Consider the following 24963-nt stretch of genomic DNA (forward strand, 5'->3'; position numbering starts at 1 on the left):
TCAGCTCCACCTGCCCTCTCTCTGTAGGTTTCTGTTCAGAATCTATTAGCCTAGTCTGCACCTTCTTTGGTCGGGTCCCCTGCTTGGATGAATCTTTTTTTGGTTTCAGAGTTGAAGTAGTCTGTTTGACTGTCACAGCCTGGCTCATGTGACCACCCCAATTTGGGGGTGCATGTATCATTTCAAATTAGAGTTTTCGTCTTTTCAGATATATGCCCAGGAGTGGGATTGCTAGATCATATGGTAAATCTATTTTTAGTTTTTAAAGGAACCTCCATACTGTGGCTGCACCAATTTACATTCCCACCAACAGTGTAGGAGGGTTCCCTATTCTCCACACCCTCTCCAGCATTTATTATTTGTAGACTTTTTGATGATGGCCATTCTGACCAGTGATACCTCATTGTAGTTTTGATTTGCATTTCTCTAATAATTTTGCCAATTGTTTTTTATTATTAATTTATTTTATTGAAGTATAGGTGATTTACAGTGTTGTGTTAATTTCTGCTGTACAGCAGAGTATTTAGTTTTATATATATATATATATATATATATATATATATATATATATATTCTTTTTCATATTCTTTTCCATTGTGGTTTATCACAGGATACTGAATACAGCTCCCTGTGCTCTACAGGAGGACCTTGTTGTTTATCCATTCTCTATATATTAATTTGAATCTGCTAATCCCTAACTCCCAATCCATCCCTCCCCCACCTCCCCTCCCCCTTGGCAACCACCAAGTCTGTTCTCCATGTCTGTGAGTCTGTTTCGTAGATAAGTTCATTTGTGTCATATGTTAGATTACACATAGAAGTGATATCATATGGTATTTGTCTTTCTCTATCTGACTTAATTCATTTAGTATGATCATCTCCATATTGCTGCAAATGGCATTATTTCATTCTTTTTTATGGCTGAGTAGTATTCCGTTGTATATATGTACCACAACTGCTTTATCCATTCATCTGTCAAAGGACATTTAGGTTGTTTCCATGTCTTGGTTGTTGTGAATAGGGCTGCTATGAACATAGGGTGCATGTGTCTTTTCAAATTATAGTTTTGTCTGGATGTACGCCCAGGAGTGGGATTGCTGGATCATAGGGCAACTCTGTTTTTCTTTTTTTTTTTTTTTTTTTTTTTGCGTTACGCGGGCCTCTCACTGCTGTAGCCTCTCCTGTTGTGGAGCACAGGCTCCGGACGCACAGGCTCAGCAGCCATGGCTCATGGGCCCAGCCGCCCCGCGGCATGTGGGATCTTCCCGGACCGGGGCACGAACCCGTGTCCCCTGCATTGGCAGGCAGACTCTTAACCACTGCGCCACCAGGGAAGCCCTCATTGTAGTTTTGATTTGCATTTCTCTAATTTGCTAATTGTTTTCTGAGAGTATTTGTATCACCATACTTGTCAGCAGTTACTTAAAAAAAAAACCCTGCTAATTTAAAAGGTGAAAAAAATCATTTTAATTTACATTTTTGTTTTTTAGATGATTTTTTTTGTATATTCATTGAATGTTTGTATTTTCTGTGACTGTTTCATCTTTTGCCAAAATTTTATTGTGTTCCTAGTGTGTTTCTAATAGTCTTACATGCACTGATTATACATATATAAATGTTTATAGTTTTGAAACACATATTTTTAAGATTCATTATATATATACATATTTTTAGAACTTAACAAAATGGAAAACTTTTCCTAAAAAATGAAGATGAAAGCATCTGTGCTGTTTTGTGCTGATGAACAACCACCAATGCTTCTCACATAGAAGACTGAAATACAGGCATGGCCAAGATATTTTTGAGAAGTGAATCTCTTGCTGCACAAATACTGTACAGCTTTGAATTTGGAAGACATGAACATGGCCCAGCAGAGTCTGAAGACAGGAGTTAAACTGCTCCAGTCTGGGCCCAGCATGTGCTTGTCCTATGTGCTTGGTTCCCTAAGTGTTTACTGAATGAGTGAGTGAGTGAGTGATGCTTTGTTTTTTATGTAGGATATGGGATTAAAAACCTGAGACTCCCCTGGTGGTGCAGTGGTTAAGAATCCGCCTGCCAATGCAGGGGACACGGCTTCGAGCCCTGGTCCGGGAAGACCCCACATGCCGCGGAGCAACTAAGCCCATGCGCCACAACTACTGAGCCTGCGCTCTAGAGCCCAAGAGCCACAACTACTGAGCCTGTGTGCCTGGAGCCCGTGGTCCACAACAAGAGAAGCCACCGCAATGAGAAGCCCGTGCACCACAACGAAGAGCAGCCCCCGCTCGCTGCAACTCGAGAAAGCCGCACGTAGCAACAAAGACCCAACGCGGCCAAAAACTAAATAAATAAATAAATTTTTTTAGAAAAAAGCCTATAGGATCGTGACTTCCCTGGTGTCCAGTGGTTAAGACTCTGGGCTCCCAATGCAGGGGGGCCCGGGTTCGATCCCTGGTTGGGGAACTAGATCCCACATGCTGCAACTAAATATCCCACATGCTGCAACTAAATATCCCACATGCTGCAACTAAATATCCCGCATGCCGCAACTAAAAAAAAGATCCTGCATGTTGCAACGAAGATTCTGCTCGCAGCATCGAAGATCCTGTGTGGGGCAACTAAGACCCAGGGTGGGTAGGTAGGTAGGTAGGTAGGTAAGATAGATAGATAGATAGATAGATAGATAGATAGATAGATAGATAGATAAATATTTTAAAAAACCCTGTAGGATTGAAAACCAGTCTTGCTGTTTTTCCTTTGTAAACTGACATCGAACTTTGAAAGACTACCCATCCGACTGATGGATCTATAATTTGGAGTAAATAGAGGTTCATAATTGGACAGTGTATACTAGTTCATTTTGAGAGGACTATGCCTGAGGAATTAATGAGAAGAAACAATTTGGGAGAGACAGGGGACCAGCGCCGTGGGCAGGCTGTACGTTCGCCTGGTGGAGAAACATCTTCCTCCAGTATTTTATAAAATATGTTCTATCTGGAGTTTATGTCTCACTTAGGAAATTTTTATAAGTTATATAAGCCAGCGGTGAAAATACAGGGCTAGATAGATGGGAGAAATTGCTCATGTAGTCAACTATTAATAATGCTCTTAAATCTATGTTTATTATTGGGCCTTTTCATAATGCCCAGGGCCTTCTACTGAGATTTATGGCATGGCAACCCAAATAAAAATGATTTATTTACAAAATCCCTCTGAATTCTACTTGCTATGTTGTCGTGCTGGTTTAATGTACATTAATTAATTAACTTACTCTTTAAAATGTGTTCCTGTGCGTGAGCGCCTGCTTCTTGGCGTTGTTTTCCACGCTGAGAACAAGAGTTTCCATTCGGCAGACTCTCCTTCTCATTCTCTATACTCGGATGAGCCACGTGGCAGGGCTCAATCTATGATCTGTAGACATGCCTTTCCAGGGCCTAAGGTAGAGGCAGAGGTAGTGTACTTTCCTTGGACCATAGGATGTTGTTTATAGTACCACAGAGACCTTGACTCTAAGACTTTTTTTTAAATTTAATTTTGGCTGCGTTGGGTCTTCGTTGCTGCACGCAGGCTTTCTGTAGTTTTGGTGAGCAGGGACTACTCTTCATTGCAGTGCGTGGGCTTCTCATTGCGGTGGCTTCTCTTGTTGCAGAGCACGGGCTCTAGGCTCACGGGCTTCAGTAGTTGTGGCACGCGGGCTCAGTAGTTGTGGCTCTCAGGCTCTAGAGCGCAGACTCAGTAGTTGTGGTGCACGGGCTTAGTTACTCCCCGGCATGTGGGATCTTCCCGGACCGGGGCTTGAACCCGTGTCCCCTGCATTGGCAGGTGGATTCTTAACCACTGCGCCACCAGGAAAGCCCCTCTAAGACTTTTTAACTCCCAAACCGTGCTATTGTGGGTGGAAAAAAGACGAGGTTAAATGTGAAGTAACCTAAAATATGTGCTTCACATGGAGAGTTTAGTGTCCCCTCGTTATAGTCTGTGGGCTGCTGTTTAACCGCGGAAGCACGGAAGGGTAAGAGTTTTTCTCTTGGATTTAGACGGCTGTCTAAACTGGCCCACAGAGACGCTGCTCCAGCGCAAATGTTCCCTGCCACAGGGCTTCTGCATTCAGATCCCCTCGGGAGTAAATTTTAACCAGTGAAATGCATTGGTTATAAAAATTCTTTAGGCTCTTAAACTGGCAATCCTTGGGACATAAGTGCGTTGAGACATCCTAGTCCTGTGTTTTGAGGGAGCTGAGTTTGGATCAAGTTCAGCATAAGGTAGAAGAAAGAATATAGGTTTTTGATTCAGACAGTCCTGGCTTCCAATAGGATTTCTGCCACTCCCATGACCTTGGGCAAACTTTAAACCTCTCCTTGGTTTCCTTATTTGTAATGGGAGTGATGGCATCTTCTTCATAGCGTTGTAAGATAACCACGTGGACACGGGGTTTTAAAAGGCGTATCTTGGGCTTCCCTGGTGGCACAGTGGTTGAGAGTCCGCCTGCCGATGCGGGGGGCGCGGGTTCATGCCCCGGTCCGGGAGGATCCCGCGTGCCGCGGAGCAGCTGGGCCCGTGAGCCATGGCCGCTGAGCCTGCGCGTCCGGAGCCTGTGCTCCGCAGCGGGAGAGGCCACAGCAGTGAGAGGCCTGCGTACCGCAAAAAAAAAAAAAAAGGCGTATCTTAACTTTCTCACCGCGCACACACAAAATGGTAACTCAGGTAATGACTGTGTTAACCAACCTTATTGTGATAATCACTTTGCAATATGTACTTCTGTCAAATCATCATATTGTATACCTTAAGTGTACAGTGTTATATATCAAATACTGGATATCTCAGCAAGCTGGGGAAAAAGGGCCCCACGATGTTTGCCCATAGGTGACAGACAATGAATGTTGTTGTCCACGCGGGTTCCCGTATAGCCTGCGATACCTTGTGGGTTTAATGCTCCTTAGGAAAGTGGCTAGGCTTCACTTTATCTGAGGTTCACCTCAGGTAACGTCTATTCAACAAGCACTGATTACCTACCAGATATTCTTTATGATCCAAAGACAGTGGCAAGACTTCTCGCAGTGACAGATATGATGTAATAATATAAACATGTAAATGCCACGTTAAGTCACATCGATAATCAATGACAGAATGGTAAATTCCACCTAGTAGATCTGAGGCAGATCTATCCACCCCTCGCCCCCCACCCCACAAAAAAATCACAGAGAAATTAAAAACTCCACGGCCACCTTCCAGAATCAGGCCTGAGGAGAAGTCCTCAGTACGTAGCCTGCTCTCGGGAAAACTACCCACCCTGGCTCCCTCTCCCTCCATGTATGAGCTGTTCAGAAAGACTGGCCACCAGTAGGTGACGGGACATGGCAGAGACCGTGGCTTCTCATTTACTTTCTTGGAGATGATGTTTTCTAAAATGAGGTAAAACAGTAAACGAATTGTGCTAGCTTGCACTTAGGTTTAACTCCTGCCGCTTTCTAGTGGAAGCAAGCAATGCAGTTCCTAAGCTTAGGGCCGAACATGCACTTCTGCCTCTACTTGTTTCAAAACCAGAGACTCAGCACAAACACCTTATTTTATTTATTTACTTTTTTATTTTTGGCCGTACCGTGTGGCATGTGGAATCTTAGTTCCCCGACCAGGGACCGAACCTGGGTCCCCTGCAGTGGAAGTGGAGTCCTAACCACTGGACCACCTGGGAAGTCCCAGTGCAAACATCCTAGTTTGCAGATGAGGATGATGCCGTGCAGAGAAGTGGCCCAGAGGAGGCCCTACAGTGAGCCAGTGGCAGAGGGGGGCTGAGATTCAACCCCCTCCACCTTCTGTCCTGGGCTGGATGATCTCTTAGTACGGTGCTGCCGTGCCCGTGTGTTCCCCGCAGACGCAGGAGGTGGCTGGGTTTGCGTCTCAGGACCAGCCCCTCCCTGATATCCACTGTATACATATGGAACACAGAGGAATGATTTGCTTTTGACATTTAAACACAGGAAACCATGGCTGCTTGTGATGAAAGTTTTAAAGATTCTAAGAAAAATTTCACAAGTGGGACAGTGGATCTTAAAGGGAAAATGGTTTTGTGGAACACTTGTCCTTTACCACGATTGTCTGAGAAAGGTACGTGTGATGAGGCCAAGGTGCTTCCTTGACTTCTGAGTGGAAGAATATGCTCGTTATAATCATCCCCCTCTTTTAGGAATAATGAGCTTGCCAGTGTGCTCTAAACACAGAGCACATAGACAGATGATACAGGCCAGTCTTATTTTACTTAATTAGAACAAGAATGTTTAAAACCACAACTCTGGGCTGTTTCGAATAGATATTTAAATACAAAACATTTCGAATTTTAGCACAAGTGATACAGGCTAATGCGTCACTGGTTGTGGATTACAGTCACATGAGCCAGATGATTCCTCTGGAATGTCTGAAAGGAAAGGGTGTTTGTACCAAGTCATGGGGTGAGGCCGGGGTCTGGGGGAGAAGGGTGCGCAGAGTGGGCAGGCTCTGGGCTTGTGCCCCTGAGCTTTCGGCTCCAAGCAGACTGAGCAGGTGTGGCACAGCAGCTCGGCGGGGGGGAGCGGTACGCGTCCGTCCAGCACCCCAAAGCTAGCTTTGCGGATGTGCTCCTTTCTAGTGCTTAGAAAGGGTTTTTTCTCGGCTGCCAGGAAGCAGGGAGTGGGGCTGCGTTGAGTGATTATCTGGGAGCGGCCAGGCATAAGCTCAGACGCTTTGGAAGATTGGGGGTGGGGTATGGACAGAGAGATTCTTCTTCCTTTTGTGGATGGGGGAAGAGGGTGCTTGGTGACATTTTCCTGAGAATGCAAGGAAGAATACAGGTTTGAGAGGTTTATAATTGTATGTTAGAAGAGAGCCACGCCGATATTGAAAAAACGAAAAAAGGCATGGTAAACACACTTTTATTGAAAATTCAGATTTCTGAAACAACTATACTAAGAGTGGCATCGTACGTCTTTAGACATAGCACGAAAATCATGTTCACTTTAACTTTTGAAGGTTCTTTTAAAAGCACCACTTAAAACGTACACATTCCCCCCCAAAATTAAATGTAGAAAAACTGCTCCGTCTCAGGAATGAGTCTGAGAGTGCACACGGAAACCACAGAGACAGTTTTTGAACCTCTGGTTATTGACAGGGAGCATGAATTCAAGAGGATTTGGAGACTTTCCTACATTGGAAAGTCTTAAAGGGCCACAGGTGCGGTGCTATCAGAGCTTCGTGGTCAATTTCTAGCCCTTTTCATAAATATGGTTACTGGCCAGATTTCTAAAACTTAAATTTGTCACCCAAAAAAATAAAGTATAGGATTTACAAGTGTTTAATTTTTTGAGAAATTCTGAGAAAGGATCACGAGGGCAGCACACCAAAAAATAAGTGGAACTAGTTTTAATAATCTCTGAAAACTTTTAAGATTTATTTTGAAACCAACTTCCAAACAAGACAGAATAAAATCAATACGTATGTATACTACACCGCTGAAGCAGCTTAAACTTGCCAAGGCGTTTTCAGAGCGTTCCCTTTGAACTCTTTCCTCGGAGCCTCAGGTGATCTTCCGCTGTCACGACAGCGGCCCTGCTGGAAAATCCCTCTTGGGTGTTTGCGCTGCCAGCGCGGGCCCGTCCTCAGCCCCATCTCTGCACCAGCCCAGGCCCGGGTGCTGGGACGGTCGCGCTCACCCTGCGTCCCTGCCTCACCGCTTGCTGGATCGCTTCTGGGACTTCTCCGGGCTGCGCCGCTTCCCCGGGGGAGAATGACGGGCAGGGCCCCGAGCGTGGACCCTGTGCTTGTATGGGTGGGTTCTGTGCTTCTGCCGGCTTTCCTCCTTCTGGTCCTGGCTTTTCGCAGGTTCCTCACTGCCCTCTTTTTGTTCTTGGTCTTGCTCTTTCTGGGAGGGCAGCGTGTTCTTAATTGTGTTAATTAGAAATCTTTTATTTGTACCAACAAGAGGACACTTCATCCTGGGGGAAAAAACAACCACAAATCAAACACTGACTCCAAAGCTGAACCCTCCGATCGTGGCAAGTCCCAAAGAACTGCTTCCACAAAGTCGACTTTCTGAATTTGTTTAGCTTTCCTTGCATGCCACCTAGTGTAAACTCTGGGCACAGGGGGGAAAACCCAAGACACTTAGAATTCTGGACACAGACTGGCTGGACCTCATCTGAAGACTTTAACCCTTTCTTCCTTGTTGGGACTAACTTTCCCAACAGGTACCACAATGTTATGTATAGGTGTTGACCACAACCCAAATTACCTGAGTCATTTAATAATATCTCCTTACACCATAAATGCCTGATTTGACTAGAATCTGCACTTTTAGTTACATTTATGGTGGCTTGTTTTCAAATATCAAAGAAGAAGGATCAGTCCCTCCCTGAGGAACAAAAAAAGGATACCTTGCTATATCTTGAATACTGGAGCTACGTGATCTACTCTAGAAATAAAATATCTAAAGAATCTATTAAATGCGATAATCACCTTTTTACCCTCCAAAAAACCTAAAGTTTCTATTTCAGGACCTTCTGTTTCAGAGTCTGTGCTCTGTCCCAGAGCGCTGTTCACACATCTACCCTCTGGGTGAATTTCTGTGCAGTGTACATTTCAGGGGCTCCCTGAGTCAAGTGCACCCAGGAGGAAGGATGTAACTGGTTAAATCGTTAATTTACATGTTTAGGTATATTTATATAGTCAGTATTTGTTTTATTTTTCAGGTGTAGTAAACCTTTCATTTTAGAAAAGAAAACCCCACACGGATGAAAACCTGAATACTTCTCTTGGCCTTGAGCCAAGGAGGATGCTAATTGGTCCAAATCATGTTACTCAGGGTGGCTGGTAGTAAATAAAACTGAATGTAGTATTCTGTAATCTCCATCTTTGTATCAGACTTTGATTCAAGGAGAATCCCACACAAAACTCAAAAGCAACCCACCAGCAGCCCCACTGCAGTGATTTTCTCGTGGAAGAGACATGTAAGGGGTCACCAGCCAAGTGTCCCTGTTATGGAGGTCAGACCACCTCAGACAGTCAGAATGGCACTGAATCTGTTAGTAAAAGGAGGAGGAAAGGGGCTTCCCTGGTGGCGCAGTGGTTGAGAGTCCGCCTGCCGATGGAGGGGACACGGGTTCGTGCCCCGGTCCGGGAGGATCCCACATGCCGCGGAGTGGCTGGGCCCGTGAGCCATGGCCACTGAGCCTGCGCGTCCGGAGCCTGTGCTCCGCAACGGGAGAGGCCACAGCAGTGAGAGGCCCGCGTACCGCAAAAAAAAAAAAAAAAGGAAAAAAAGAAAAGAAAATGGCTCCTGCTGCGAATAAGCAGCTCTTGAGCCTGCATGGAGAGAAAGTACCCGCGAGGTCTCAAGTGGTGTGTGCGCCCACGTGCTGGTGTGTGCGCCCACGTGCTGGTGTGCTTAACGCTCAGGCTGGGAGGAGTGACGGGGAATGAGCGGCGGTGAGGAGACGGACTCAGGGAGGAAAGGACGCAGGGGGCAGCAGAAGCAGTGGGAACGCTGGGTGGGGACGGCACCGGAGGTTTGGTTTTTACTGCTGAAGTTCAGAAGCCACAGTGGTGAGCAAAGAAGAAAGGCAACAACAGAGAGCAGAGAAAACCCACGGTTCTGCGTGTGAGGCTGGGGGAGGCCGAGCTTCCGGAAAAGCGCGCCAGCATGACGCTCCTCAGGGGCCCCCAGGCACAGCCACGTGTACCTCCCAGAGGGACAGGCTCAGGACACCTGTGCAGTTGGGAGGGATGGCCAGGCTCTGACCTCAGTGACTTTACAGGATCATCAGTGCATCCAGGCACTGAGTGGCTGACGACACCTGGACCACCGCATTGGCAAGCTCAGCAGAGGTTCAGAAGAGCACGACACACGCGTGTGTCACAGAGCGGCACAACTCCGCCAGCCTGCGGGAAGGGACTGCCCTTCAATGCGGAACACGAAGAGCCCAGGTGCCCCTCTTTGCCAGCTGTGGCCAGGGCTTACTGTAGCAGCTAATCATGTTCGTGAGCAACGGAGCACCGCTCTCCCTTGGATGGGGCGGACTAGAAACGGCTGGTGCAAAACAGCCAGCTACGGGAGAATTCTGGGGCCTTGTCAGTGCAGTGGGTCGTCAGCGCTGGTAAAACTGGTCACTTCTTGTCTGGATTAAACAAAGAAAGAAGGTGATTACTGCCAGATGGGACAGTAACCCAAGATATTCAAACCTTTGGAAACTGCTGGCGCATTCAACTGCATTTTGCCATCTTCCACGTGAGATCATCTCCAGCACCATGTGCTTGCCTGAGATGGACAGAGCTCCTCCTGGGCTAGAGACCGGCAGGGTTCATGCTGTGAGTGGGGACCACGTCGGAGGAAGCACCCCTAGCTCCCCGCCGCTCATGTAACCCGCCGACTCAACACAGGGACCAGAAGCTAGCGTGGAATGAGGTGGTGTTCTGGAACAAAGTCCACAGAAAACCGGCCTTTACATCACTTTTTCACATCGAAGATGCGAGTTTTAATGCTGGTTGTGCCTAGGTTGTGTCCACCTTCAAGGTGAAAAGTCAAGCGTGGCTTGGAGAGAACTTGGTTTACTTGGGTGGGGGGAGGGGTGGGGAAGGAGGTATGAAAGCGGCTCCCCCAGATACGCCAGGACACATTTTAGAAATGGTGACAAGTGCTCACCCACGCTCCACTGATAAATGAGGCAGGACAACGAGATTGGGGGGCCGGGGGGGGGGAGCAGTTGAGGGCAGATGTGAACGGACACGTGGCAAATGATTCCATATAAAGAAAGTATAAAATCTGCACTGAATGTATTCAAGCATAAGGAGAGTAACATCAATGCTGAACGTGAGGAAGTCCCTGGCAGAGAGCAGCTCTGGCCTATAACGTGGTCATGAATTTTGCGGAAGCTCACCGCCAGTTGTCCTACGGCTACAAAGTCGTACAACACAGTATACACACGTGCTCTGGAATCATACTGTCTCTTAGGCCAGACCTTGGGCATGTTAAATAATCTCCCTGTTGTCTCTCATCTATTAAGTGGGGACAGTAGTGACTGTTTTAGGGGACCGGATGCCGATCAAAGGAGGGAGAATGTGCTCAGGACAATGCCTGACGCGCAACCAGCGCTTGGTAAAGGTTAGCTCAGTGCGCGGCCTACTCCTCCGACTCCATTCGCTCTGTGACGGTGGGCAAGTTACTTAATGCCTCTGTGCCTCGCTTTTCTATTTGCAAATGGAAGCAATAGAAGTATCCACCTATTGCAAGGGTCTAATGAGATAATGCACAAAGCTCTTAGCACAGGGCCTGGCACATGGTAACTCTTCAATGGATGTTACCTATGGGGCTATGATTTCTTATGCATAATTCCAAAATTGGAAAACCAAGTTCTTCTTTTTTTTTTTTTTTTTTTCCTGGTACGTGGGCTTCTCATTGCAGTGGCTTCTCCTGTTGGGGAGCACGGGCTCTAAGCGTGCGGGCTTCAGTAGTTGTGGCACGAAGGCTCAGTAGCTGTGGCGCACGGGCTCTAGAGCACTGGCTCAGCAGTTGTGGCACAGGGGCTTAGTTGCTCTGCAGCATGTGGGGATCTTCCCGGACCAGGGATCGAACCCGTGTCCCCTGCATTGGCAGGTGGATTCTTAACCACTGTGCCACCAGGGAAGTCCTCTCTGCTGATTTTTAATGGCTTTATTCTTTTTTTTTTTTTGCGGTACGCGGGCCTCTCACTGTTGCGGCCTCTCCCATTGTGGAGCACAGGCTCCAGACACGCAGGCTCAGCGGCCATGGCTCACGGGCCCAGCCGCTCCGCGGCACCTGGGATCTTCCTAGACCAGGCCACGAACCCGTGTCCCCTGCGCCGGCAGATGGACTCTCAACCACTGCGCCACCAGGGAAGCCCCCAAGTTCTTTTTCTGATACGACAACTCGTTTGGCAACCAGACCTGGCCTAACCTGACGCTGGGCCCTTCTTTCTACTCTGTATCCCGTTTGAGGGAAGCGTTCCTATGCTTTGCTGAGGAAATGATCACGTGTTGAACAAGTACCACTAGGGTATTTGCTGTGCACGCTGTCTGGGCTATAGCACCTATCTAAAATGTGAAAATATCTAAATTTAGAAACATATCTGGATCCAGGGGCTTTAAACAAGGGATTGTGGACCCATATTATTACTCTTCACTCTCCCTTCATGAAAAAGAATATATATAGCACTCAAGTTAATACATCAGGGATTTTTCCGTGATGGAAACTCAAGACAGCTAAGTCTCAAGTCACCTGGGATAATAAGTTAATCAAGAACAGAGAAGAATGTCTGATGTTTCTCCATGAAAAAAATGATTAAAAAATGAAAAGAACCTGAGCCATCAGGAAGAAACGAATAAGATGTTTTACAGAAATGTTCATAAAAATGGTTACAACTTTAAAGTTTCGGTACTTCAGATGGTTAAACTTCTGTATCTGCAAGTTTCACCTTCCAGGATATCTCAATTCTCCATTGATATCAGAGTTAGTGGGCTACTGGGTAGTACCTCTCAGCTTATAATTTGCATTTCCTAATGGTCTATAGACTCTGTTTGTAGATGGTCCTCGGGTATAAATAACACTGGAGGCTGGCGTAAGTGGGTGATCTCGAAGGTCCTTCCACTTTTGAGTTTCTTCGCGCACGTTCTGTATGTTGGCCCTTCAGAAAGTGACCCTCCTCTCCTTTATCAAATTAGGAAATTATTTCATTGCTGTCTCCTTGTTTCTCAGCTCTCTTTTAGTGCCATGTTATTCTGTATTTGAGATGACACAATAAGCTAGCGTTAGATCCTCAGCCGCCCTAAAGCCTTCTTTATACCAGCATCAAGGCAAAAGCCTGAGCCCTGCGGCACGGGCACAGGCCTGGCTGCTGGGTGGGTCTGTACCGGCTTTGTCCCTGGCCACGCCCAAGGATGTGGGGTGGGGACCACAGGAGGCCACAGGATGGGCAGCTGCTTTCCTGTGGAACTCTGACCCCAGCTCTGTTGACTTTCTCATGCTGGCTAGTTATTTTTGTTTTGGGTTCATTTTTGATTTTAGAACGTTCTACTCGCTCATGTGGGAAGAGCCAGATTTAAGGTGCTAACAACATAAATGGATATAAAACCCTAAAGAGAATGAGACTGGTTAAAACTGCTCTAAAAGTACCCATGACAGCACTGTCAGACTCAGGAGCTGGCATCCTATCCACGTGAAACCTGACAAGTGAAGCGAGTCCCTTCGCTTTCAAAGCTGTGAGCCCAGAGGCTGAGATGAAGGGCTCCGCCCGCCACGGGAGAGATTAAGACGGGCCGAGGCCAGGGCTCTACGCTTTTCAGTCTTCTTTCCCTTCTTCTCGAGTAGGCACACTGTGTAACACTGTGTAACTGTCATTTGCAAAAATGAGGCTCTTTCTCCCCACAGGTATCATACTCGACTTATGAAAACCAGTAAATTATAAAACAAATCTAGAGAACAGAAGGGGAAAGATAAATGCAGTTTCTTTTTCTTTCTGATTTTCATACTTCTGTCTCTCTGCTGCTGAAGGACAGAGGTAGTAATAGCTAACATTCTGCAGATACAGACCTGCCACGTTTGTGTCTAAAGCAGTTTCATGAATGTGACCCCTCAAATAGTGACACATGACCACTAGCCAATAAGAACGACGACAGCGGTGTTGCTGACACTGACGAGCAGTTCCCTGTGCCCTTACTTTACCAACGCCTCACTTCATCTCTCCACCGTCTCCCCTCTTACAGATGCACAAGAGGCAAAGCACCTTATCCAGGCTCCCAAGCCGGAAGGACGTCGAGCTGGGATTGGAACCAGGGTCCGCCTTCCCAGCACCATTCCAGCTGGGACAGAAGGAGCAGATGAGAGAAAGGCACCTGTGGAGTAAGCAGATGGCCCAGAGCAGGCAGGGAAGGAAACCGCAGGTGAAAAGCTGTCAGCACGCTGGCCGCCGGGGCTGCTCCGTTTGGGACAGACTCCTAGAAGCAGATCTAAGTCGGCTAAGAGCGCTGGCCATGCAGGAGCCCAGGTGAGTCTGACACAGACAAGAACAAAGGCACCAAACTCCCTGCACACACGTGACTTGGAGATTTGTGAAGTACATCAGGCTGTGGGAAACTATGGTTCCTCTTCTTCTGTTTAGGGAAATAGAGCCTTGGGATCGTGGAAGCCGGGTTCAGTGCACTGCGCCCCGATTCATTCCTTTATTCTACGGCCAGAGCCCTTTCCACGCCAGCAAACGGCATCTTATCTTCAATTCTGCACATTGCTTTGCATGATCACGGATGTACGTCGAAAGTTACAGCCACAGGAAGAAGCACAACTACACTTCCAACACTCCAAGGAACCAGGTAATACTTTTTTTTTTTTTTTTTCCCAGGTAATACTTTTGATCTGATGCTGTGGTTGGTTACAGCTCATCTTGTTTAACACGCCACGATCACCGTAGCCACCCACAGCACCACGGGTGATACTCTGGCAATCAAATGCCTTAGCCATCTGAGAAGGTCTTTTATAGTGTTCTAATCCCCACAGCGACACTGTTAATCCTTAATTACACTGCACACAACAGGCCTGAGGCCTGAGGCAGGTTTTCGGTATGCTCCGTCTCCACCACTACACCCAAAAGTAATGAAAAATCGTTGACATACGTGTACATATATATCTGCAGTATTTATTTTCAAACATCTGAGAATCTTTCATATGTAAGGCACTATGCTAGGTCCTGCAGCAAAAATGAATACCAGGCTACCTGTCTGATGCTCTTTAGGAGACGGCCAGGAGGAAGAGAAGGTGTGACCAGGCGAGGGTCAGAGGCGGGGGTGTGAGTAGCGGGGCCCTGGGATGGGCAGGGCACGATCCCTGGCCCCCTGCTCCCTCTGTAGGACAGGTCGTTTCTGTAGCCGTGTAAGCCAACGAGAGCTCATTCAGGGCTCCCGGATCCACTTTCATAAGCAGACAGGAAGGGGATGTGAACGTGGGAAGCAGGGGCAGGACACACAGCGCTGTGTGCTGACAGTAACCACAGAGGGAGGCTCTAGACAAGAAGGATCCGTGCTGGTCCCATCAGCAGTTAACCAGGACTTAGGAAACCTCTTTGGGCTCCACATTCTTTAACTGGAAAGTAAAGGCTCTGGATCTCCGCGGCCCTGAAATACTGCCGGGAGCCTCACCCACGAGTCAGGCTGCAACTCGAGCCCTCCCTGCCTTCCCCGCTGGTTCCAGCATGTGGTCTGGTGCTCAGCTGCAGGCCTGTCCACGTGCACCTGTGCGTGAGCAACTTCAGGGGCGGTGTTTTGTGTGAGGCTTCTGTACCGCTGCCTGTGCCTGGCCCCTTAATACCCCGACTGGTACTGAGCGAATCTTCAAACGAATAAAGACACCACGTGCCTCAGTGGACACTGCGGCAATGATCTGCTTCCCAGTAATCAAAAGCTGATATGTAAAATGGAAGGAAATGTAGGTGGTGCTCCCCCTTACCACCAGATTGACCCCAAGCCAAAGAGAAGAGCACCCAAAACGCCACTCCCCTCAAAACAACTGGGTAAAGAAAACTGAAAAATCATGTTCTGTCAAATTCAATCTTTGGAAGTTTTGGTACCAAAACATACGCCTACTCCAACGTCTAAGGCTGAAATCATACAGGCAGTGAGTGGACTCAGGCATTATACTGGGCAAAGGTCAGCTGAAGTGGACGTGACCAGAATAAAAGCAGCTTTGTAGACAAGGAAGCTGAGCAAATTTCTGAAATTTGTGCTTATAAATTCCTTTATGTTGACTGAAAGGAAGTCACGTGGGCCAATATTTCAGCTTCTCTGAGGCTTCTGTCAAGAACAGCTTCTCAAGAGATTCTTTAGCTGAAATACATCCAAGGAAGTATATAGCACCAAATGGTTTCTTTCTTTACACTACAGAAAACGGCATCCCGGTTGAATTTCCTTTAGTTCAGCAATCTCTTTCTGGCAACGGCTCAGCTACCTCACGTAAGATCTCTCTCATGCAGTATCCAAGAGGAGGAAATAATGTCACTCACTCTAGTTCAGTGTCAAATTTTAAAGCCAATGTGAAGATCTTTGAGATGCTCAGAAACGCAGACCATCGCCCGCTAGTAACTGACCGATTGTCTGCTCCTTTGGGGTATCTGTCCACTTGACAGGGATGGGTCTTGGGACTCCTGTGGCTGGCCACCTGGCCACCTGTCTGCTCCTGGGAGGAGTGTGGGAATGCTCCCAGTTCTGCAGAGCAGGTTGGTATCATTCTTTTTAATAAATAGGGATTAGCATAGTGTTTTTCACATTGGTGTGCACTTTAGAATCACCTGGGTATCTTTTTAAAACCCCAAAGCTCAGGCCATACCCCTAACTAATAATCTTTGATGGTGGGAAACAGATACTTGTATTTTTGGAAGCTCCTCAGATGGTTTCAAATGTGCAGGTAAATTTGGAAACCACTGGATTAGTGGTTAAAAGTTTTATTCACACACACACACACACACACACACACACACACACACACTTCTTTAAACAGATGTAGAACCAGGTGTTCCCCTGGAATGAGCAGGATGGGAAAGGCGTTCTTTGTCCCAGCACCGTGGGCAGAAGCAAGTCATGGGTTTCCTTGGACCAGACCTCCCTTCACAGCCCGTCCCTGTTAGGTGTGCTGGACCAAAAGCTGCCTCCAGGAAAAGTTCTGCGAGACTGTTTGAGCTACGAGGTGACCTAGCTGGGTATTCAGATGTAAGTGAGCCGTCACTTCAAAGAAAACAACTCGCGGTATTCACAGCTGAGATAAAACTGAAGCTTGCAAACGAAAGAAAATTAGACTTTTGGGAAACAGTGACCTTGACAGTTTCCCAACGCTTAAACGACTTTTCTGGTGAGATCAGTGGTGATGTTAACAAATGTGTTTTTAAAATATTATATAATGAAAGGTGTCAACATTTGGGGGAGCTTCATAACTCAGCGAACCAATATCCAGATGACCAGTTCCTGATATTACAGAACCATGCACGAGTGGAAGATCCAGGAGAAGTGCAAGGTAGACCAAGGGATTTTACTGTAACAGCATATGAAAAGTCCACATTATTAAAAAGAATGTGAAGAAACGACCACTTGCTGAGGTTACTTGCAAGTACTGATGCAGTATAAAAGAATACCACAAATTTCTGAAAATGCTGTTGAAGTACTTCTTCCTTTTCCAAATACGTATCTGTGTGAAATCAGAGTCTCTTCATAGACTCCAACCAAAATAACATATTACAGCAGATTGACTGCAGAGGCAGATAGGAAAATCCAGGTGTCTTTGATAAGCCAGACATTGAAGAGGTTCGCAAAAATATTAAACAGTGCCACTCTACTGAATAGGTAAATTTTTGCAAACATAGCTATTTTTATAAAAAAATATACTATCTACATGTGTAACATGTTTATTATTTTTAAAATAAATCAATAAATACTTTAAAATTGCTCAGTTTTAATTTCTAATACAGTAAATACCGATAGATATAACCCATGTAAAAAAGTTCTGTGGGGTCCTCGGTAATTTTCAAGAGTGTAAAGGATCCTAAAGACCCAGAAGTTTGAGAACCGCCGTTATGAGAGTTGAAAAAAAATAGCAGTGTCAACAGGAATGCTCGCTTGTCTCGTCACCTCGTGGGAGAGTGTGAGTTTCCCATCCTGTTCTCCCAGGATCCACCTCTTGTAAATCTGGAGTCATCTTACTTTGTCTGCCAGTTTTTACTCTCTTTTCAACATCCTTCTCCCGCCCTTCTTGGGAAGAGGCTGCTAGTTGCCCCCCAATATCCGTTCTTCCTTTCTTCTGTAGTAAAAGAACCTCAGATTTTATCTGCCACGTGACTGACTGAGGAAAAAAAGACTGAGTTCCTGGCCTTGTAGCTGGCGTAGACATGAGACCAAATTCTGGCCAATGGGGTCCAGGTAGAAATGGCACAGACGACTCCTGGGAAGTGTGCTTGAAGGGGGTGGGGGCATGCCTCTTCCTCTTCTTCGTTTCTGCTAACTAAAGTGTGGAAAAGAATCACACCGTTTGGTTGGGAGATTTGGAAAACTGGAAGGAGCCCGGGTCCCCCAGAACGCTGGAACAGCCAATCGAACTGATATGATGCCCAGAGAGGAGGTCAGTCAGTACCCGACAGATCTCACGCTGGCCTGTGCATATGGCAACTCTCCTCAGGAAAAGCAGAGCTGATGCTGACAGACTAGTTCTTTGACCCTCAGAAAGTTCTGCCGAGCCAGTAAGTGGCACTAAGGTTGTCAGGATAAATGACTTCCATCAGGAGAGCTGCCTAGTAACAAGTGATCCCCTTCGACATTCCTCATCTGGCAAGAACCCTGACTGATATTTTCTCATCCACTTGTCATCTGAATTTATGATGTAGCTTTAGGCTGATTCTTTCACAAAAGTTATTAAAATGGACCAATGACTACTGTCAGCCCGATCGAGGTCCTGCCTTACACCAAAACCCAAAGCAGCCTGCCCCTACCAAAGTTTGCACGAATCTAATTCGTGTTAGTAGGGGCACCTTATCTCTCCTCTCTTAAGGACAGAGGGCTGGAAAGAAGATAAGAGAAGTAAGAAATAACATGTATTGGTGAAGACGTGAAGAAAATGGGACACTTGTGCACTGTTGGTGGGAATGTAAATTGGTGCAGCCACTACGGAAAGCAGTATGGAGCTTCCTCAAAAAATTAAAAAATAGAACTACCGTATGATCCAGCAATTCTACTTCTGGGTATTTATCTGAAGAAAAAGAAAACGCTAACTCAAAAAGATATCTGCACCCACGTGTTCATTGCAGCTTCATGTACAACAGCCAAGATACGGAAACAAGCTAAGTGTCCAATGATGGGTGAATGGATAAATTGTGGTATACACATACAATGGAATACTATTCAGGCATAAAAAAGAATGAAATCTTGCCACGTGTGGCAACATGGATGGACCTTGAGGACGTTACGCTAAGTGAAATAAGTCCAACAGAGAAGGACAGATACCGTATGATCTCACTTATATGTGGAGTCCTAAAAAAAAAAAAATCAAGCTCATAGATAACAGAGCAGATTGGTGGTCGCCAGAGGCAGGGGTAGGGGAGTCAAGGGGTCAAAAGGTAAAAAGAAAAAAGCCAACCACATAGATGGTTATATACACCAAGTCAGGAGATCTGATGAATCAACGATTAACTGGAGCAATCAACCATTTAAATCTATGTTCCTCCTTAGTTAGTTCCAACTAGAAAAAAAAAAGGATATGCTCATTCTTGTAAATACAACTTCTAATTTTTTTTTTTTTTTGGTACGCGGGTCTCTCACTGCCGTGCCCTCTCCCGCCGCGGAGCACAGGCTCCAGACACGCAGGCTCAGCGGCCGTGGCTCACGGGCCCAGCTGCTCTGCAGCATGTGGGATCTTCCCAGACCGGGGCACGAACCCGTGTCCCGAACCCGTGTCCCCTGCATCGGCAGACGGACTCTCAACCACTGAGCCACCAGGGAAGCCCACAACTTCTGATTTTTAAGGAATTATAATTCTGTCACTGACAAATAAGATTTGTAACTGCAATTTAAAAATAGCAATGTCATATCTAAAAATCTTGTGGGATATTTAAAAATACGGCATTTAAATTTATACATGAAAAAAACTGTATTTGAGGAAAAATTCATAGAAATGGTAGAAAACGTTGACCATTCAATGAGTATCCTTTGTCTGAAATTGGCATTGAAACTGATATTCACTCCACCTGGCCTGGTACATCTAGAACACTTATTTATTTTCGTCCAGACCAGTTAGATGGCCCTTTATATGGCAATAAAAAATCCAAACAAACGAAAAAAGAAGTTAAGAGCAGATTTAACTAACATTTAGTAACTGACTGCTCCATGCCGGGAACTATGCTGAGTGTTTCCACATACATTATCTCACCAAATTTTTACCGTATCCTAGGAGGTCGCTATTTCACTGAAATCTAAAATGATTACAAATGTTACACAAAGATTGACTCACATTGGATCATTTCATCTTATTATACCACTGCATCCATAAATACATCAGAATGAACTTCTAAAAGATAATAGCTTTTAAAAAATAAAATAACAGGGCTTCCCTGGTGGCGCAGTGGTTGAGAGTCCGCCTGCCGATGCAGGGGATACGGGTTCGTGCCCCAGTCCGGGAAGATCCCACATGCCGCGGAGCAGCTGGGCCCGTGAGCCATGGCCGCTGAGCCTGCGCGTCCGGAGCCCGTGCTCCACGACGGGAGAGGCCACAGCAGTGAGAGGCCCGCGTACCGCAAAATAAATAAATAAATAAATAAATAAATAAATAAATAAATAATAATAACAGCAATCCTATTACCACACCTAAAAAAAAAACAACATCAATTCCTTAATATCATCAAATACCCTTGTTTCAATTAGTTTGGATAAGGATCCAAACAAGGTATACACGTAGATGTGTCCCAAATCTATTAAGTCATAGGATACTCCTCCTCCTTTTCTCCTTGCAGTTCATTTGTTAAAGAAACTGGTTTGTTTTTTCCTGTAGAATTCCCCACATTTTTGTAATTTTATCTCTATAATATCATTTAGTATGTTCCTCTGACCTCTATTTCCTGCAAACTAGTAGTTCTAACTAGAGACTTGATCAGATTCACGTTCAGGTTCTTTACAAGGATGTCTCATAAGTGGCGGTACCCTCTTCCTATTGCATCTTCTTGTGGTATAAAGATCGACAGATGAGTCCAGGTGTCGTCAGCCTGACCCACTCATCAGAAAGTTTCCCATCAGCTTCTCATCTGAGAGACTTAGCAACCGGTGATGATCTTTGCCTAGATCCAGTGTATCATTAGGGATTGTAGAATAACGACATTCTTTTTATTTTTACATCAGGTTTACTGAGGTATAGTTTATACAAACTAAAATTTATCCTTTTAAGTAAATAGTGTGATGAGTTTTGACAAATGTGTGTAGTCGTGTGATCATCACAACAGTCAAGATATAGAGCATTCCCAGCGCCCAGAAAAGTTCTGCAGGAAATTCAGTCCTTCAGCCCCTACCTCCTGGCAACCGATGGGTTTTCTGTCCCTGTGGTTTTGGCTTTTCTAGAATGTCATATAAATGGAATCTTATAATGTGTAATGTTTTGAGTCTGGCTTCTTTCATGAGCAAAATGCTTGAGATTCATCCATGCAGTGTGTATCAGTAGTTCTGTTCCTTTTCGTTATTGATGAGTGTGGAATGTATGGATGTTACAACTGTGTATCCACTCATCAGCTGATGGTCATTTGGGTTGTTTCCAGTTTTGAGCTATCATGAATAAAGCTGCTATGGACATTACTGGACAGATTTCCGTGTGGGCTTACATTGTCAGCTCTCTGATAGGTGGTTTGAAGAAGAATTCTGTATGGTGAGTGCATATGTATAAGAAACTACCAGTTGTTTTTCGAAGTGGCTGTATGATTTACATTTCCACCAGCAATATGTGAGCATTCTCGTTGTTCCAAATCCTCCTCTTTATTTGGTGCTGTCAGTCTTTTTTTTTTTATTTTGGCCAATCTAGTGCATGTGTGGTGAATAAGTAACTGTGGTTTTAATTTGCATTTTCCTGATAACTAATGATTTGAGTATCTTTTCAAATGCTTATCGGCCAATTTGATATCGTTTTTGGTGAAGTGTGTGTTCAAATCTTTTGTCCATTTTCAAATTAGATAGCTTGTCTTGTAATTGAGTTGTTATTCAAGTGATGATAATCTTACTCTATAGTCCTACATTTAACAGTTGCAATTCTATAAGGAAGTTTTCTTTCATCAATTATTTTGTAACTTTGAAGTATAACTTGTACAAGGAACAGGATAAATCCTCGGCTCTTCCTCACTATTTACCAGTTTTATAATAATTTGGCCCCTTAGCCTCATCCAAAAGCTTCTTGATGTGATTTTTCTTATGACCTTATGGATTTTAACATATTTTAGGTTATCTCACTCATTATTGCTTTATTCTTTGGTGATTAAATTATCCCATCTTTGACTAGTGGGAGGCCTTTCAAGTTGGTTCCTGTGTCTTTCTGACATGACTACAGTAGTTTCTGACAGTTTTACTTTCTGATCTGATAAGATTTTCTGGCTCTTCTTATACATTTCCTGTCTATGTAGTAAACAGTGTGGTCTTGCCCACAGAGAGGTCTGGCCTTTGCCCTGGCTTCTGGGAGGTAATATCAATTCTGGGAGGCAATGTCATACCTGACAGAAACGTCTTTGTTTAGGGTGGAGCTGGCCACAACTGATAGTCTTACAGGGAGGGCTGGCCATGCCAGAGACACACCACATGATTGAGGGTGGAAATCTGGGGTACTGTGGTATTGGTCAAACTGGAGACTGATATCAACCATGTGAGCAATCAATCAATCATACCTAAGTAATGGAACCCCCCAAACAACTTTGGACACCGAGGCTCAGGTACACTTCCTTGGTTGTCAGTATGCCAAGTGCATTGTCACATGTTGGTGCTGGGAGGGTAATGTGTGGGTCCTGACTCCACGGGGTGGACGACAGCGGCTCTGTGTCTGGAACCTTTCCTGACTATGCCCTTTGCATCCCTTATTCTGGCTGATTTTAATCTGTATCCTTTCCCTGTAATAAACTGTAACCATGAGTATAATAGCTTTCTGTGAATTGTGTGTGGTCTAGCAAATTACTGAAGCTGAGGATAGTTTTGGGAGCTCCCGGAACTTGCGGTTGGCATGAGAAGTGAGGGCAGTGCTGGAGGCTGTGACAGCTAGCTTGCAGTTTGGCTAACTCCAGGCTCACGGCCTCAGATCGGCAGCCAGTTACTTCTCTAAGGCTCTGTCTTCGTTCAGTGAGAAATGGAATTATATATACCACAGTAGAATTTATACACCACCCCTGGGTGCCAGGGATACTCACTGCTACTGAGTGGATGGTCATTGTTTCCAGGACTTTTCTGTGAACAGAGCTAGAAAAGCTTTTCTCTCTTTTAAAGAGAAAATCTAGCACAACTTCATACTGATATTTCCAATTAATATTTAGGAGTGCAGATTTTTATATCTTTGACTTTATAGCTGTGTCTTTTACACTGAAAATTTTGGTATCTATAACAAATAAATATTTACTTATTTGCTTTATCCTACTATACAATATTTTCAGAATAACAATGTCAACATTATTACCAACAACGTGATAACTGGAAACAATTTAAGATTTCTTTCTAGTTCTTTTCTGCCTTTGGAAATACAGTCAAATTTCAGATCACCTGAAACAGTTCCTCCACGTGTGGCTAAGCCATCTGCTCAATGGCTTATTGAGGTCCATTTATTTTATGTTTCTTGATTTTTAGGAACTGCCTTTGCCCTCTTATTTCTTTAACTTTGACTGAACCTTGTTTTATATTTGACATAAACCCTGTGCTTGGTTCTAAGAGTCAAATCCACAGAGATCTAGCTTCTACTCCTGTCCCATTTTTACATTTTACACATTTTCACGGCCCACAATACTCCATTATAGTGAATTTTAAATTGTGGATAAAAGACCTAAGCCAGCATATTTACTGGATGAGAATGCTATTGCTAAAGTAACGCTTAGAAGAGTAGACTTGATTCTTAAGGTTAAATTCTTCCTTTGTCTATATCATTAAGTTTTAGTAAGCTCTGTTTTGTAAAGCAACTGCAATGGTAAACTTTAGTGCTACACAGCTGAACTGTCACAAAATTAAAATACTTAAAATTATAAATCTTAATTTACTGAGGACTATAATTAAGATAGAAGTTCTTAAACAATGAACACTGACATAATATTACTGTCACTCAGGTGGCCTTAGGCACAGCAGCGTCATCATATCTCTTGGGGACTTGTGGACCAAAGGGTGAAAACACCATGACAAGTGTTCTCTGTTCTCACCCCTCTGCCCACTTCTGTGGCTGCAGCCCTCAGCAGTGTCCCTGCTCTACCACTTGCCTCTGAGTGAGTTCCTCTACGTCCACGGTTCTACATTCCCTGTATATGCTAAAGAAAACTTTTCTCTTTAATATATACATGAGTTTAAATTTTAAGGAAGATGACTCAAGAACTTACCAGCCCATAGGTCCCATTGTCTCTGCTCTTGTTTTCCCACGTTTTGCCTCTTTAAGGAGTTCTTCTATTGCTTTCCTGGTGGGAAAAAGGAAGAAATTTGAGAGAATTTTAGTCACTCCACTAAATTCTGAAAATCAATTTGTTCCACGTATGTGACCCTGGGAAAGAAAGAGCTTTTGAAGCATTAAACTTCAAAATTGGGGGAGAAATTTAAAAAAATGTTTTAAAATGGTTGATAGTTTTGAATACATAAAAATTAAAAAGAAACCTTTTCCATACAGGGGAAGAACACTGAAGAGAAAATTAAAGGCAAAATGACGAATTATATCCATACTAAAAATGTTCAAACGCACTATTATTCTAAGAAATACTAATTAACCCAGCAATGATGAATCTGTTCCTGCTCATCAGTTAGTGAGGGAGTGGAGAAATGGATATTCTTTTCTCTACCAACAGGGACTAAAGCTGATATAACATTTCTGGAGAACAACTGGAAACGTGATAAAGAGCCGTAAAAATAAAACATACATGTTGACCTAAAAATTCCACCTTATTCTAAGAAAAATTCAACTAAGTATGCAAAACTATATGTACAAGGATACTCATTCAAAAACTTAACAGCTAAAGAAAAAGAAGAGAAAGCTTAAACGGTTACTAAAAAGGGATTGTTTAAATAAATCATGGCACATCCACACAGCGGAAGATTCGGCAGTTGTTCACAACGAAGACAAGTGCTTGGCACAGCAAGACATGCGTAACGTGTTAAGTGTATAAATCTGGGAACAAAAGAGCATGTATAGGGTAATTTTATTTTAAATTTATTTACATGTACCTATTGCACAGGGAAACATTTGGAGGGATGTTACCAAAACGGTAAGTTTGGGGCAGATTTTTA

The 24963-nt window shown here is 44.7% G+C and overlaps 1 protein-coding gene across 1 annotated transcript in view; it reads right to left on the minus strand.

Moving 5' to 3' along the window:
* Positions 1-7369: 7369 nt before the first annotated feature.
* The window catches only part of LOC137211297 (protein POLR1D-like), a 41717-nt gene continuing 24123 nt past the window's right edge, over positions 7370-24963 (minus strand). Inside the window, exons 2-3 of the mRNA XM_067713630.1 lie at positions 24069-24143; positions 7370-7943 (exon numbers count right to left, since the gene is read on the minus strand). Coding sequence (XP_067569731.1) covers positions 7676-7943; positions 24069-24143 — 343 coding nt within the window. The 3' untranslated portion in view covers positions 7370-7675. The remainder of the gene's footprint in view (positions 7944-24068; positions 24144-24963) is intronic.

The sequence above is a fragment of the Pseudorca crassidens genome, chromosome 18 (assembly GCF_039906515.1).
Source record: "Pseudorca crassidens isolate mPseCra1 chromosome 18, mPseCra1.hap1, whole genome shotgun sequence".
NCBI lineage: Eukaryota > Metazoa > Chordata > Mammalia > Artiodactyla > Delphinidae > Pseudorca > Pseudorca crassidens.